The sequence below is a fragment of the Phacochoerus africanus genome, chromosome 1 (genome assembly GCF_016906955.1).
Source record: "Phacochoerus africanus isolate WHEZ1 chromosome 1, ROS_Pafr_v1, whole genome shotgun sequence".
Classification (NCBI taxonomy): Eukaryota; Metazoa; Chordata; class Mammalia; order Artiodactyla; family Suidae; genus Phacochoerus; species Phacochoerus africanus.
The window spans coordinates 189,345,294-189,362,418 of NC_062544.1; the positions used below are offsets into that span (position 1 = coordinate 189,345,294).

General features: G+C 36.5%; 1 protein-coding gene across 1 annotated transcript in view; it reads left to right on the forward strand.

The window, feature by feature from the left end:
• Positions 1 to 16,874, forward strand: part of PRKCI (protein kinase C iota) — an 81,496-nt gene extending 64,622 nt beyond the window's left edge. Inside the window, exons 13-18 of the mRNA XM_047786357.1 lie at positions 5,192 to 5,279; positions 6,780 to 6,905; positions 8,039 to 8,118; positions 9,691 to 9,780; positions 10,342 to 10,457; positions 14,237 to 16,874. Coding sequence (XP_047642313.1) covers positions 5,192 to 5,279; positions 6,780 to 6,905; positions 8,039 to 8,118; positions 9,691 to 9,780; positions 10,342 to 10,457; positions 14,237 to 14,324 — 588 coding nt within the window. The 3' untranslated portion in view covers positions 14,325 to 16,874. The remainder of the gene's footprint in view (positions 1 to 5,191; positions 5,280 to 6,779; positions 6,906 to 8,038; positions 8,119 to 9,690; positions 9,781 to 10,341; positions 10,458 to 14,236) is intronic.
• The last annotated feature ends 251 nt before the right edge of the window (positions 16,875 to 17,125 follow it).

The following is a 17,125-nucleotide window of genomic DNA, read 5'->3' on the forward strand; positions in this document are numbered from 1 at the left end:
CTGCAATTAACATTTCCAGACATAGGCTTGAAATATTTTATGAACATTTACTGAAAAACTAGCCATTTTATGAATTGATGTGCCTTTTACTCTCTTTTTCATCAGCAGGGGAATTTTATAGTATCTATCTATCTTTTTTTTTTAATATTTTTTGTTTTTTTTAGGGCTGTTCCCTCAGCATATGGAGGTTCCCAGGCTAGTGGTCTAATCAGAGCTGTAGCCTCTGGCCTACGCCAGAGCCACAGCAACGTGGGATCCGAGCCACATCTGCAAACCTACACCACAGTTCATGGCAACGCTGGATCCTTAACCCACTGAGCAAGGCCAGGGACCAATCCGCAACCTCATGGTTCCTAGTCGGATTCATTAACCACTGAGCCATGACAGGAACTCCCTAATATCTATCTATCTTATGCTGTAGATAACTTAGCTGATGGGCCTACATTTAGATAGCCAGTCAAAAGGTGAATGATTTAGCATAGCTCTTTTACAGGTTAACAGACTGCACCACTTGCCTCTGACTCTTGCCCTGAAAGTGCATGTCATTCGCCATTTGACTGTAGGTCAAGTTATTGCCAGTAACTTAAATCACGTTCATATTTCTTTGTACAGGCATGCCTTGTTTTATTATGCTTTGCTTTACTGTGCTTCACAGGTATTGCCTTTTTTTTTTTTTACAAACTGAAGGTTTGTGGAAACACTGTGTTGTCAGGTAATGATTAGCATTTTTAACAATAAAGTGTTTTTAAATTAAGATATGCACTTTTTTTTTTTTTCCTTGGCTGCGCCCACAGCATGTGAAAATTCCCAGGCCAGGGATCAAACCTGAGCCACAGAAGCAACCCAAGCTGCTGCAGTGACAATGCCAGATCCTCAACCAGCTGTACCACAAGAGAACTCCTGCATTTTGTTTTTTCAGACATAATGCTGTGCACACTTAATAGATGACAGTATAGTGTAAACATAATTTTTATATGCACTGGAAAACCAGAAATATTCATGTGACTTGATTTATTGTGATATCTACTTTATTGCAAGGGTCTGAAACCGAACTGCAGTATCTCTATGGTATGCCTGTATACAAAAATAACATATATCCCTATTGGGGATCTTAAAAAAATCCTTGGAATCACAGCATATATTACTAAGTATTTCTTTTTTTTTTTTTTTTAATAAGAGTTGGAACATTTATTTCAGGTTTTCTCTTGGTTTTTGTTTTTTTTTTTGTATTTTTCTTTTATTTCTTTCTTTCCACATAGGCAGTATGTGGAAGTTCGTGGGCCAGGGACTGAACCTATGCCACACAGCAGCAACCAGAACCAGAGTGGTGAGAAGGCAAGCGCCTCAACCCACTAGGCATCAGAGAACCCCACTAAGTATTTCTTCTAGATGCTTGTGTTAGTATTACATGTAATAATATAAAATTTGAATAAAAATGCATACACCATGCCCAGAATATCTCTGTAGGAATATGTGAGAACCTCATAACAGTTCTTGTCTCTTGGAAGCTGGAACTGGATGTGTCAGGGACAAGAATGGTAGGAAGGCTTGACTTTTAGTATTTTTCTTCTCCCGTTTTTTTGTTTGGAATGTTGGACCATATAATTTAACAATAGGGAAATGGTTAAATTCTATGTTCATAAGTTCAGTTGAATTTTATAGTTATTAATAATAGGAAATCTATAATTACATGGGAAATTACATGCTTATAAAGTTAAAAAAAAAGCAGATACCTAATTGTATATTTAATATTATTCAGCTTGTTTTTAGACTATATTTTTACTCCTTAGTTTTAATTGAGGTATAGTTGATTTACTTTTTTTTCTTTCTTTCTTTCTTTTTTTTTTTTTTTTTTGCTTTTTAGGCTGCACCTGCAGCAGATGGAAAGTTCCTACGTAAGGGGTCAAATCAGAGCTATAGCCACTGGCCTACACCACAGCCAGAGTAACTTGGGATCCCAGTCTCTTCTGTGATCTACACTACAGCTCACAGTAGCTTTGGATCCTTAACCCACTGAGCGAGCCCAGGGATTGAACCTGCGGCCTCATGGATGCTAGGCAGGTTTGCTTCTGCTGAGCCACAACAGGAACATCCTGATTTACAGTATTTAAGTTTCAGATGTACAACGTAATGATTCATGGGTTTTAAAGGTTATATTCCATTTATGGTTATTATGTAATATTAGTATAAAATAGTATATTCTTTGTGCTGTACAGTATATCCTTGTAATGTATTTATACATAGTAGTTTGTACCTCTTAATCCCCATGCCCCTACTTTGCCTCTTCCCTCACCCCACTCATAGCCATTAGTTTGTTCTCTATATCTGAGTCTTTTCTTTTTGTTGTTGTTATATTCATTAGTTTATTTTTTAGATTCCACATATGTGATAGCATATGAGTTGTATTTGTCTTTCTCTAACTTATTCACTAAGCATAATACCCTCCAAGTCCATTCATGTTATTGTAAATGGCAAAATTTCATTATTTATTGTGGCTGACTAGTATTCTATTGCATATACTATACTCCATCTTCTTTATCCATTCCTCTGTGGATGGACATTTAAGTCGCTTCCCTATCTTGGCTATTGTAAATAATGCTGCTGTGAACATCAGGGTGCATGGATTTTTTTTCAAATTAATGTTTTCATTTTCTTTGGATATATACATCCAGCAGTGAAATTGCTGGATTATATGGTAGTTACATTTTCAGTTTTTTGAGAAACCTCCATATTTTTTTCCAGAGTGGTGCAACAATTTACATTCCCACCAACAGTGTAAAAGGGTTCCTTATTCTCCACATTTTTACCAACACTGATTATTTGTGGCTTTGTGTGTGTGTGTGTGTGTCTTTTTGCCCTTTCTAGGGCCACTCCTATGGCGTATGGAGGTTCCAAGGCTAGTGGTTTAATCAGAGCTGTAGCCACCGGCCTACGCCAGAGACAGCAACGCAGGATCTGAGCCAAGTCTGCAACCTACACTACAGCTCACGGCAGTGCCAGATCCTCAACCCACTGAGCAAGGCCAGGGATGGAACCCGAAACCTTATGGTTCCTAGTTGGATTCATTAACCACTGAGCCACGATGGGAACTCCCTGTGGTCTTTTTGATAATAGCCATTCTGACAGATGTGAGGTGATATCTCATTTTGATATGTATATGTCTAATGACTAGCATTGTTGAGCATCTTTTCATTTGCCTGTTGTCTGTGTGTCTTCTTTGGAAAAATGTCTCTTCAGGTCTCCTGCCCATTTTTTAATCAGGTTTTGTTTTTTTTTATGTTGAGTTGTACAAGTTTATATATTTGGGATATTAACCCCTTATTGGTCATATCATTTGCAAATATTTTCTCCCATTGTGTAGGTTGTCTTTTCATTTTGTTGGTGGTTTCCTTTGCTGTGCAAAAGCTTTTAAGTTTAATTAGGTTCTATTTGTTTATTTTGTCTATTGTCATTACTCTAGAAGACAGATCCAAAAAGATATTGTCATGGTTTAAAGAGTGTTCTGCCTGTGTTTTCCTCTAGTTTTATAGTATCTGGTCTTACTTTTAGAGCTTTAATCCATTTTGAGTTTATTTTTGTGTATAGTGTTAACAAATATTCTAATTTCACTTTTTTATAGGTAGCTGTCTAGTTTTCCCAGCACCACTTATTGAAGAGACTGTCTTTTCTTCATTATATATTCTTGCCTCCTTTGTTATAGATTAATTGACCATAAGCATATGGGTTTACTTCTGGGTTCTTTATTCTAATTTTTTGATCCATGTGTCTGTTTTTGTTCCAGTACCATACTGTTTTGATATCTGTAACTTTGTAGTATAGTCTGGAGTCAGGGAGGTGATTCTTCCAGCTCTGTTCTTCTTTCTCAAGATCGTTCTGGCTATTCAGGGAGGCTATCTTTTTGCTGTTGATTTCTTATTTGATTGCTTTGTGGCCAGAGAATGGTCTGAATGATATTGGTTCTGTGAAGTATATTGAGCCTTTAGTATTTGGTCAGTATCCCAAATGTAAATTAAAAAGGATGTATAATCTCTGTTTTGCATGCAAGAAGTCTCTGACTTTCGCTCTTTTTTTCTTTCTCCACACATACACATAGATGTAAGTATTCTGTGTGTATGTCTAATATACATATTTTTAACTCTAGCTGTTGTCCAAATCTTTCTTTGCTTATTAATTTTTGTCTGTATGACCTATCATTTTCTCATATAGATGTATTAAAATCACCTGTCATCATTGGGGATTGTACTGTCAGTTCAGATTGCAGCAACAAGGTACTCTAGACTAGGTGGCTTAAGCAAAAGACATTTATTTCTCATGGTTTGGACATTTATTTCTCATGGTTTCATGGGGGCTCCAGCCTCATGACCTGATTACCTCCCCCAAAATCCCCACCTCCCAGTGCTATCTATCACATTACAGCCTCAGCATATGAATTTTGGGAGCACACACACATTCAGTCCATAGCAGGGATTGTGAAATTCTCTTAATAATTTTGTCCATTTTTATTATTTGTATTTTGAGGCTCTGTTGTTAGCTTCATACAAGTTTGTTTTAACTTCTTTGGTGATTGTTCCATTTGTTATTGTATAGTTTTTGTATTTATACACATTAGTATATTATACCTAAATTCTCTCCATCCCGTAGCTATTAAAATACAAAACCAGGCGTTCTCTTGTGGTGCAATGGGTTAAGGATCTGGCATTGTCACTGCAGCAGCTTGGGTTGCTGCTGTGGCATGGGTTCAATTCCTGGCCTGCGAATTTCTGCATACCACAAGCATGACAAATTGATTAATTATAATATAATTAATTAAAATAAAATTCAAAATCAAAAGTTTGTGTGCCTTTGGAAAAACGACCAGAAGGGAAACATCATAATGTCAACAGTAGTTGTGTTACAGGGTGAGATTTAAAGGGCTTCTTTTCTTCATAAAATATGATTCCTTTTATTCATATAATTTAAAATTTTACTTGAATATAAATTAAGTGCATTTTTTATCTTATTGAACTCTTTACCAATGTATAATGAGGACAGGCTGTCTTTAAGTTTTTTAATGACAACTCATGATTTCAATAATAAAGGCAATTGTGCTAGTGATACTTTATTTAAGCTTAGTACATTACCTACAAATACTGAGCTTATATGATAAATGGAACATTGCATCTTAAATTGTTTTTTCTTTTTTTCATAAAAGGAAGGATTACGGCCAGGAGATACAACCAGCACTTTCTGTGGTACTCCTAATTACATTGCTCCTGAAATTTTAAGAGGAGAAGATTATGGTAATAAACTAGTGACACTTGACTATATACTAGAAGGGTGGTTAAATATGGTACCAATTGCAGAGTTCCCTAGTGGCTCAGAGAGTTCAGGATCCTGTGTTTTCACTGCTGTGGCCTGGGTTTGATCCCTGGCCCAAGAACTTCCACATGCCATGAACTTGTCCAAAAAAAAATATATATATGATATATATATATCTATCTGATATATATATATGATATATATATATATATATATGGTAGTAATTGCATTACAGTACACTGTAGTATTTCAATACCGATTTTTTTTTTTTTTTCCTGACTGCCCCATGGCACACAGAGCAACGTCTTAATTAATCCACTGTGCTGAGCCAGGGATCAAACCTCTGTCCCAGCACTGCAGAGACACTGCTCATCCCATTGTACCACAGTGGGAACTCTAATACTGATCTTATTAATATAAACTTTTTTTTTCTTTTGGCTTCACCCATGGCATGCAGAAGTCCCTGGGCCAGGGATTCAACCTGTAAACCTGCGCCACAGCAGCGACCCAAACCATAGCAGTGACAATGCTGGATCCTTAATCCACTGAGCCACCAGGGAACTCCAATATAAACTTTCTTGATCCTCTTAAAACCAGTGTGAAAACCCCAGACTCTGAAATCAGAGACAGTGGGACCTTGGCAGATTTTGAGGGTGTAAATTTGAATAATACATTTTATTAATGCAAGCACTTAACAGTGCTAGGCACTAATTTAAGCAGTTTGCATATATTAACTAAGTTAATCCTCTCAATGATCCTGTGAGGTAAGCACTATTAATTACCATTTTACAAACAAGGAAGCTGATTTACAGAAAGTTTACATCACTTGCCCAAGGTCATGTAGGTAGAAACAGGAAGAGTTGGGATTTAAACTTCAGCCATGTGACTCTAGATTCATAAACCTCTGGAAAATTGTTTAGATATCGTGGGGTATTTTCCCTAGGAATCTAAGATTGACTGCTTGTTAGGAACCAGAGGATATGTTTATCTTAAAACATTTGCCCCTTTGGGTTCTGGCCCTCTGATTTCAGCAGTTATAAAGGAGGATGTATACTTCTGATAGCTGCTCATAATCTGGTTCCAAAGTCCTTTAAGAATCTAATCAGGTAACAGGAGATCAAGTTGCAGACCAAGGAAGGCTATTCTCAGTACACTTATATCCTTGAAATATCAGATACAGCCACAGCAACATCAGATTCTTAACCCACTGAGTGAGACCAGGGATCAAACCCACATCCTCATGGATACTTGTTGGGTTCATTACCACTGAGCCATGATGGGAACTCCTGATAAGTGAAATTTTTTTTGGTAAGTGAAATAGTCCCATAATCCTCAATGCCTACCATGATAGTTGTAATGCATTTAGAGTTTGCTTTTTCATGAAGTTTACTTTTTTATTATGTAATAAAATGAATCTCAAATCACTGACTTTTAAGACCACAGAATGGATAATTTGTTGCTTTAAAATTTCTTTTTCAAAGGTTTCAGTGTTGACTGGTGGGCCCTTGGAGTACTAATGTTTGAGATGATGGCAGGAAGGTCTCCATTTGATATTGTTGGGAGCTCTGATAACCCTGATCAAAACACAGAGGATTATCTTTTTCAAGGTAATTTGCAGTATTTTACAGAGATTCTCTGTGGATAACCTGTTCTAGAGCATGAATGAGGACAGCTTAAGTATTAACTTTGAGTAAGAAATAGAATAATCTGGACAGTATATTCCTTAACATGTGAAGCTTTAAATTTGTTTTTATTTCGATATATCCTTTTTTACTTCTCTTGTCTTCAGTCCATTTGCCAGTTACCTTCTCATACCCAAAAACATAGAAAGAGGTTCTTTCAGATTGTGTATCGCAGAGATTGGAGGAAGGAATTGTGTGTCTAGAGAGGACAGTCTTTTCACCTGGACCATGAGGCCGAATGCATAAATCTAAGAACAGTATGGAGGAAAAGTAGAGTACTAAGAAAACAAGAGGGATCAAAAGGTGAAAGAAAAAAAAGCCCCTAAATTGGAAATAACAAAGAAATGAACAGAACAGAAAGAAACAAGCAGACAGGCACAAGGACCACCCCCAACACACAGTCCAAAGAAGTTACCGTAAGATCCTGTGTTTAGCAGTTAAGGCCGTCACAGGAAATGGATAGATCTTTCATGTAATAGGAAATCCAGATGGCTGTGGAATATATGGAAAGACGTTCAACTTCACTACCAATTAGGTGTGTGCACATTAAAATGTTAATGAGCTACTATTTCATACCCATGCATTTGACAAAAATTTTTAGTCTGATAGTAACTGTGCTGGTGAGGATACAGAGCAACTGGAACTCTCTTAGACTGGTAGTGGTAGTAAAAATTGACACCGCAGCTTTGGAGAATGATTTGGCAACGTCCAATAAAATCAATATAGTAATGTGTACCACACATTTTACTGATACTAACTCATTTAAACCTCTTAACACCCCTATGAATCAGGTATTATTTATATTCCAATTGCACAGACGAAACCAAGACAAAGGAAAGTAGTCAAAGAATAAAATGTATCCAGGTAAATATTATAAAAACTATTTAGATTAGGAGTTGTCTCTGAGAAGGAAGGACAGGAATGGGATTGGGAATACACAGGACGCTTAAGTGGCGTGTGTAATGTCTTGGTTTTTTCCTGCTAGAATGCCTTAATTATCTCATAATAAAAATTTAAAGACTTGTAAAAGTTAAATGCCATAAATTTTACCTTTCTAGTTATTTTGGAAAAACAGATTCGCATACCACGTTCTCTGTCTGTAAAAGCTGCAAGTGTCCTGAAGAGCTTCCTCAACAAGGTATAAATTGTGTATAAAATCTGTAGTGATTTATCTCCGTACAAATGAAACTGGTAAGTAGAAGTCCAGGCACCTTAAAACTCTGAAATCAGAGACAATGGACCATCATCAAAGAGTAAGTTGGCAGCATTAGATCCTGAGAGGAGTTATTTCCATTTAATTTGCCCCCAGCTATATATTGCATGTGGTGTTTTCAAGGTAAATGATATATACCATGTACTCAATTAGGGAAAATTTACATCTTTGGGGATAGTCTTAATTTTATTTTCAGCTCTTTTTTTAAATTTTCATAGAGTATCTTTACTTATTATTGAGAACTTGGGGCAGTAGATTCCCTACAAAATCTCATATCAAAACCCTATAATTAGATAATATTCAGAAGAAATGAAATGCTATCATTGGCTCTTTAAAAAATCTGAACACCATTCCATTGTTTGTTGCAGTTGATGGACTAAAAGCATTTTAGGATCTAAGATTACAATTCTGAAGTGTTTTTACTTATCACTTCTAACACCACATGTGTAGTTTTTTTGTTTTTTGTTTTTCACACAAACAACCAACTCTCCAACTCTTACTTTAAAAATCTTATTTTAAATAAGTGGTAGATTAGAAAGGTTGATGTACATTCAGTTTCTAAGATAAATAGATATGATATTGATTTAAAAAGATAAATTCAGGCTTATTTTAAACAAATATGTGAAGAAAGATTTAAACTAGAAACTTAAGTTTTAACACAGTGAAGAATGAAGGTGAAAAGTGTCAGTATGCAAAACAGGATGCCTTGTATTGGAAAAGAAAATGGGAACATGTTCTCATTCATGACAATTTTGTAAGTTGCCCACTCCTTCTCAGTCCAGTGATTCAATGGTTGTATCATTGTTGTACACAGATTATGGATTGTTATAATTGAGCATAGGGCTTTTAAATTGAGCTGAGAACAAACTTGTAAAGTTTGGGGGGTTGCAGATTTTGACTGTCACTCTAAACCATGTCAAAGAGAGAGCCAGATGCTGCCCAAATGATTCTGTTGCTCTCCCTTTCCTCCCATTTTTCTTTAGCAAGGTATGGTGCATATCTCCACTTGAATTACATGATAGCTGCAGAGAGAGCCATAAGGAAATCTTTTTTGTGTGTATGTCTTTTTTAGGGCTGCACTTGTGGCATATGGAGGTTCCCTGGCTGGGGGTCGAGTTGGAACTGTATCCGCCTGCCTATGCCAGAGCCATAGCAAAGTGGGATCCGAACCAAGTCTGCAACCTACACCACAGCTCATGGCAATGCTGGATCCTTAACCTGCTGAGCAAAGCCAGGGATTGAACCTGCATCCTCATGGTTACTAGTCAGATTCGTATCCACTGAACCACGACGAGAACTCCAAGGAAATCTTGCCACAAGCTTCATGCTCATTTGAGTATCTAGTGTACTTTCTAGAAATGAAAGGTAGACCATTCTCATTTCAGACATAAAGGTATCATATAATAGACATGAAACACAGGTCACAAAGAAGATTTTCTCTAAAGCAGGATATTCACCCAGTGAATTGAAAAATTGAAAAATTTCTTTGCATCACAGGACCCAAAGGAACGCTTGGGTTGTCATCCTCAGACAGGATTTGCTGATATCCAGGGACACCCATTCTTCCGAAATGTTGACTGGGATATGGTATGTAAATTTGGTTTGTTTTGTATATTAGGTTTCATTGTTTTCTTGGGCCAGAATTTATTAACTTAAAAAATATTGAAGTTTTTATATCATAGCTTAAATAACTTAAAACTACTCTCTAAAGTGTTTTTTAAAAAGTTTTTAGGAGTTCCTGCTGTGGCACAGTGGGTTGAGAATCCCAACTGCAGGGGCTTGGGTTGCTGCGGAGGTGCAGGGTCCATCCTGGCTGTAGCAGTGGGTTACTAGTCTGATGTTGCCGCAGCTGGCTTGAGTTTGATCCCTGGCCCAGGAGCTTCCATATGCTGTGGATTCTGCCAAAAAAGAAAAGAAAAAAAAAGTAAAAGATTAGAGTATTAATTTAATGGAACAGGTTGTAGTATTATTGAGGACTGCATCAGTGTTCAGATTTGTAAATTATTTCCATCATTGTGCATATCATAGAACCATTCTAAGGGACTCACTTTAATAAGACTGGGAAACATCTGAGGGCAGAGGAGAAATGTAGAGGTGAAATTTTTCTAAGAATGCAGGCTTGAGTTGTCATTCAATATGTCTTTCTAGATGGAACAAAAGCAGGTGGTACCTCCGTTTAAACCAAATATTTCTGGGGAATTTGGTTTGGACAACTTCGATTCTCAGTTTACTAATGAACCTGTCCAGCTCACTCCAGATGACGAGTAAGTAATTCTGTAGACAAATATTTTGAAAGTTCTTTGAAAATCCCATTTTTAGTGGCTATACAGCGTTTCATTATCAGATTAAGCTATAATTTGTCTAACCATTCAATTATGAGATATTTGCATTTTAAAAACTGTAATTGTCATTTTCTACTTTGCTTTATCTGTATTGTCTCCAGTTCTCACAACAAGCTTGTAAACCTAGTCGTTGTCGTCTTCATTTTACAGGTGAGGAAACCGAGGCTCAGTGAGGTTAAGCAAAGTTAACAAAACTATGAGGTGGCAAAGCCAGGATTCAAACCCAAGTCTGACTAAGGCCTGTGCTCTTTCCACTGCACTGCACTTTTTCCCATTTTGATGATGACCATCTTTGTCTGAGTTCCTGAGTATTACCTTGAGATAGATTCCTAGAAAGGGAATTAGGTCAAAGGGTCTGAAAATTTTTAAACTCTTGATGTGTATTGGCAAATTGCTTTTTAAAAAGGTTGCATTAACTTATCAAGTCCAGGCACTTTTTGTGTTAATATTGTTTGTATCTTTTTGTTTTTCTTCTTTTTTATGTTGTTTGTATCTTTTAAAGATATGGTTTAGAATAATTTGGGGCCATTTGATCGTTCACCTGTCATTACAGTTTCATTCTCTCATCTCATGGGGGTGCATTCTGCTTGTCAGTCATTTTATTTCACATCTTGTTAGTTCTTATCACATTCCTCACTGCAGCTGTTCCAGACGGTCTCTACATTTCGGAGGCATTCAGTCCTGCTCCTGCCTCCATCACTCTTAATGGATTAACCTTGCTTTAACTTGACTGCCAGGATTGAGACCTCCCTGCTGTGAGCTTGCTCCCTTTCCAGCTGTCACTAGACCACCTTGCATCTCAGAATTGCCAACTCTTCCCAGACTTTTTCTTCTTCCCTTTTCCTAGAAGGCTATCCCTCTTGTGTAAGGAGTACCCTGTTATTTTCCTAGACCTGTTTCCTTAGTTTTCTCCATCATTTCCCTTTGTCAGTTTTCTCCATTACTCTTCCTTCCTTAATTTCTCTTTTCCAGGTTCTTTCCCTCTGCTTATAAACATGCTCAAATATCCTAATTCTTTTTTCATTTTTTATTGTTTTTCTCTTTTTCTGGGCCACACCTGCAGCATATGGAGGTTCCCAGGCTAGGAGTCTAACTGGAGCTGTTGCTGCCAGCCTACACTAGAGCCACAGCAACGCCAGATCCAAGCTGCATCTTCGACCTACACCCCAGCTCACAGCAACGCCGGATCCTTAACTCACTGAGTGAGGCCAGGGATCGAACCTGCGACCTCATGGTTCCTAGTCGGATTTGTTAACCACTGAGCCACGAGGGGAACTCCAAATATCCTCATTTTTTTCCACTTCTTGGAACCATCACTTTTTTTCTCATCTTCTTTTCATCTTCAAGCCTTTTTTAAAAAAGTTAATAGATGCTATGATAAAAGAAAAATAAATGGTATTAAATTCCTTCAGAGCATTGTCTTGATCTCTCTCACTGCCAACACTTTACCCTCTTACAATTTATCCTGCTCTTTCAGCTTTTGAAGATTGGATTGACTTCTTAATTTTTAAATTTTAAGGCATTTTTGGTCTGTCCCAATCACCCCTGATGGCTGTAAAACACCCAGCACTCATGGCCTGCTTTGGTTGCTACTCCTACCTTGGTTCTGCATCATCTCTTTAACTACTTGTCATGTTTATTTCCCTGTCCCCTTGAGACTAGGATGCTTCTGTTCATGACTCCTTCTCTTTGCTTCATGCAGTTTGCACTTTGGAGATTTGATCCTGCCCCGTGGCAGGGATACCAGCTATTAAATGACTCCCAGCTAAATTGGAAAACAATTATTGAGCAAAAAGAACATGTCAAGTACTAGACATTCAAAGACAGTAAAGCACAGGCCATCTCTTGCCGTCTCTTAGAAGAGAGAGAGATGTACCCAACTCATTATTTCTGACAGCATTTCCTGTTAAAAGAGCACTGGATTTAATCAAAAGATAGGAATTTGAATCTCGATGCCACCTCTTACCAATTAGGTGTCCTGGGTGTGAACTGCATAACTTCTCTGAGCCTGTTTCTTCTCGCATTGCCTCGCTCTCAGTGTTGCTGTGGAACATAAATGCGTGATGGTTTCTAAAGTGCCTAGTCCCTGCTCTGATATCTCTGCCGAGCTGCATTTCCATCTGCTTGTTTAAACATCTCTTCTAGTTTGTCAGACAAGCACCTCAAGCATATGAAGTCTAAATTGTTCTCAACCATTTCCTTGTTTTTATTTACCCTTTTCTGCTCATTGCACTGCCGTGTATTTCTGCATTCAGATTCAAGATGTCAGTGATTGTTGACTCTAGCTTTTCCTTAACAAACTGTGTAATACTTTCAGCTGCCAAGTCCTTGTCTTTTATTCCTTTACTTCACTACTTTCGTCAGATCTTCCTATTCATTCCCATGGCCATAAGCCCAGTTCACATCTCTTTCAAATCATACATAAAATGTTATGCCACCCTCCTAACTGGGCTCCTTCTTTACTTTGCCACCCATTTGATATAGCTTATGAAGTACCACTCCAATTCTTTAACTTCCCTAATCAGAAACCTCCAGTAACTCCTATATTGCCTAGCAGACAAAGTCTATCCCCTTGGTTAGCAGTTAAGGCCTCGCACCATCTGCCACAGGCTGGCTTTCTGGCTGTTTAACTTTACCCTAACACAAGCACTGTGCTCTGATCAGGCTCAGTTACTCACCATTCCCCGATACGTGCTGATAACACTGTGCTCATGCCACTTGCTCGCTATTCTTCCTTCCTTTTTACCTATTGAAATCTTCCCTGTCTTTCAGAGTTGGGTCAAATGTAACCAGGCTTTAGTGAATCAAGGTGGAACTCCTTGGTATAAAACATCACTGGCTCCTTTGAGCATCTGTCACCTTCCTTCCAGCATCCTCTGTCACTCAACACCCTTGTCTTCCTGTGCTCCAGCTCTCATCCATTACTGGCATTTCCCCAGACCTTTCATAATTCCATTCAGTTAGTGTTGTGGGATGATGCTGTCTTTCCTGATTTCTCCAGGTAGAATGTAGCTTGGCCTGTGGGAAACTTCGCAGATACTGCTTTCATTTATATGAAGTACCTTCTCTTCTTGAAGTAAAGGACTATATCCTGTGTAACTTTGTGTCTGCAGTACAGTTAGTCCATTTATGTACTGAAATATTTGATGATACTCACTCTTGTATATTAAACTAGAAGCCCAGTATAATTAACAGAATGCTGGCCTCCTGGCTCCCTGTAACCCACTGCCTCCCCATGGTGATCTCTTCTCATGCCAGGGTTTTCAGTGTTCTTCTCGCTGTTGCCTTTTCTTTTGATTAACTCTCCTGGGTCTTCCCTTCACCATCTTCCATCTGCCCGTTGAGGTGACTCCTAAATTGAATGTTAATTCGGACCTGGATGTTCACCTATATTATGAATGTTATTCAGGTCAAAAGTTAAGATTGCCTAGGATTGTGGCAGTTGGTGCCTTTTTTACTCCCAGCCTTCAGTTTTAGACTACCTTTTGGTTCTACATTTACTCATGGAATTATTTGTCTTTTTTGATTTTCAGCACTCCTGATTCTTTTAGAAGATGTTTTGGGATTAATCTAAAAACTTGTAGATTTTTTCCCCATAATTTATACAAATTAGCCTTATTCTTAATTTTTTAATCTTATTTTACCATTTAAATAAAAAATCAGAGACATCTTGATTGTGAAAATTATTTTTCTTTCAACAGTGACATTGTGAGGAAGATTGATCAGTCTGAGTTTGAAGGCTTTGAGTACATCAATCCTCTGTTGATGTCTGCAGAAGAATGTGTCTGATCCCCCTTTCTCAGCTATGCATTTTGCTCATGTTGCCATTTAATGCATGGAGAAACTTGTTACCAGCCTGGGTACAATGAACCATTTTATATTTTTCACCTACAAAAAAGCACTCAGTATATTCTCTGGTTGGCTGTAAGAATCAGTTATTACATCTAACTTTAACTATGAAAAAAAATGAAACTAGTTTCTAGACAATCGTGTCAAAATTTAGTTAACACTGGTAATCCAGCAACCTGCTGATGAATAATAAAGTCGTCCTTTGGTTTAAAGGAAATACTTACCTGAAAAGAGTGTCTGTTGCATTAAGGTACATGGTCCAATTACATCATAAACCTCCCATGATTTTTGTCATATTCATCAAGTCATTTAAGTGTTGGAATTTAAGTCATTTTGGAATAAAAGTAATTCACAATATAACCACTTGTTATATTACCTATTACTTTCTGAGTTCTTTGTATTTAAAAATTCAGCTGTAAGTTAATCATTGCCTTGGAAAGATAAGTTATTGATTTTTAAGGCAACAGTTGTTAAAATGGTAGTGAAAGATGCTGCTTCCTTAGAAATGAGGATTACAGATTCTCCTTAAGGAAGAAAACAGGTGGATTTTATTAAGGATCAGATCCCAAATCATTAGCTATTTGTGAAAAACTGACTCAACTGATTTTTTTTTTTAGGGGTTAGCTTCTGAGCTTGTCTCTGTAGCCGATTTGAACGGGAATGTCAATAAATGTAGTTCAGAGGACCCAGGATGTAGTTAAATGCAACACTTCTCAATATATACAAAGTAAAAAAAAAATTTTTTTAAATGGATATAGAAAAGTACAATGGTAATATTTATTTCTTATTGGAGAGTAAATCCCATTGTTGCCTTTTGGGATTTGATTTAAATAATAGGGACCCATTCACTTGTTACCAAACTTGTAAAAGCCTTCCAGTGGATATAGAATGTATACTATATTTTCCTTATAATTCAGGTTACAGGAAAATAATTTATCTTCCAAACAGTGTCTTAACCATGCGTATTTATTCCCCCAAACTACATTATCCATACTTTTGGACCCTATTATGGACTCTTCAATGAAATTCAGGAAAAATAATAAACATGAATAAACGTTCAGGATATGCATGTACACTGACATTCACTACAGTTCCAGCTCCTCAAGGGAGTTTTTGTTAAGTAGGCAACGCATGTAATCACAGTAGAATACATTTCAGGGGCAGAGTTCTTCAGATTATTTTTTATTAATATTAGTGTTCAGCAATTTATTATTTAAAGTGATGCCAATAATAGCATCCTTCTGTTTATTTTTAAATATTTTTTATGAAAAGGGACTTAAAAAATAACCATGATCATTTAAATTACTTACAATTACCCAATCTTAGTAAAATGTAATTTTAAGGAAAGCTATCTAGTCTTTAAATGTAGAATGATTTAAAATATGTAGGCATTTAATAAATTATCTCTGTTTTTGGATGCTGCATTTCATTTGAAATATAATTTTTCCAAAGTTTCTGGCCAGGTATTATCTTGTCTTCAAATAAGTCTGAAAGCAATGAAAACCTCACAGGAAATGTTTATATACATTCACATGTTTATTTAAGAGGTATATATATTTCTCTTAATACCTGAAACGTTTTAAAAGAAAAAGCAGTATTCACTTCAAATCATAAACATATAGAAAATTCTGACATCTTAGGTCAGAAATATGTTTATGATCTTACTTTTAAGTGGTACTGTTACCCTTTGGGCATTAGTTCTCAAATTTTAGAATGTGGAATAATTGCCTAGTAAGTTTGTTTCAAACGCATACTGGGCCCACTTAAGAATTCTATTGAGTCTTTGGACCTAACTTTAAGAAACACTTTTTCTGAGTTATTTTATTTTGTCCTTACCTAAGGACAAAACAGTATTCATGATAAAACATTTGAGAAGAGGTAGACGGTGAGTTACTCTCTTATCTACAATTTTAAATAAACTTTGAATGAATGACTCCTTCAAGTTAGAGATATCTTCTCAAAAAAATGCATCAATTTTCTATCAATTTTACAAGTGATGAGCATTTTTCTGTGATGAGGTTTTTAACCATTATTCAGGGTGGCCTTTTTTTTTTTTTTTTTTTACCTAATAAGATTTACTATGTATATTTTATACAGAATTGCATTACAAATATGTTTTTAATTGTATTCTTTTCTTTTTTCTTTTTTTGTAGTCTTTATGTGCCATGCCAATTCTTTTTATATTACATAGAGGTTTTTTTCTCAAATTACTCACCAGGGGACTAAGACAGTTGACAGTCAGAATGGTTGGAATTTTGGTGTTCTAAGAAAAAATTTATTTTGCATAAGCATGTATGTGGTCAGTTCATTTTATGTGAATGCAGCCTGAAATGGATATCAGGTATCATGCTTGCTTATTAGTACCTGTACATTTACTTTTAAAATTTTGTTTTTATTTTTGTCATGTAGAATACTGCCTTGGTATAATCTGTATTTGTGTACCTTTTTTTACTTTAAAAATCTTTAAATAAAATGTTTAATACTCATCAAGTTTGGAACATTTTTAATTTGTAGCATATCAGAATTTTGTGTAAGAACAGAGATGTATCAAAGTTTGTTCAAGAGAGAAAAAATGAAAATTTTAGAGTTTGGAATTTTGCATTAAAAGCAGCATTCTGGTAGTTCTGATGCCATATTGTAGACATTTACTCATAAGATGTTGTGCAGTGTATTTTGTTTGGCCACGTTATGTGGAAATTCCCAGGCTAGGAATCAAACCTGAGCCACAGCAGCACTTCAGG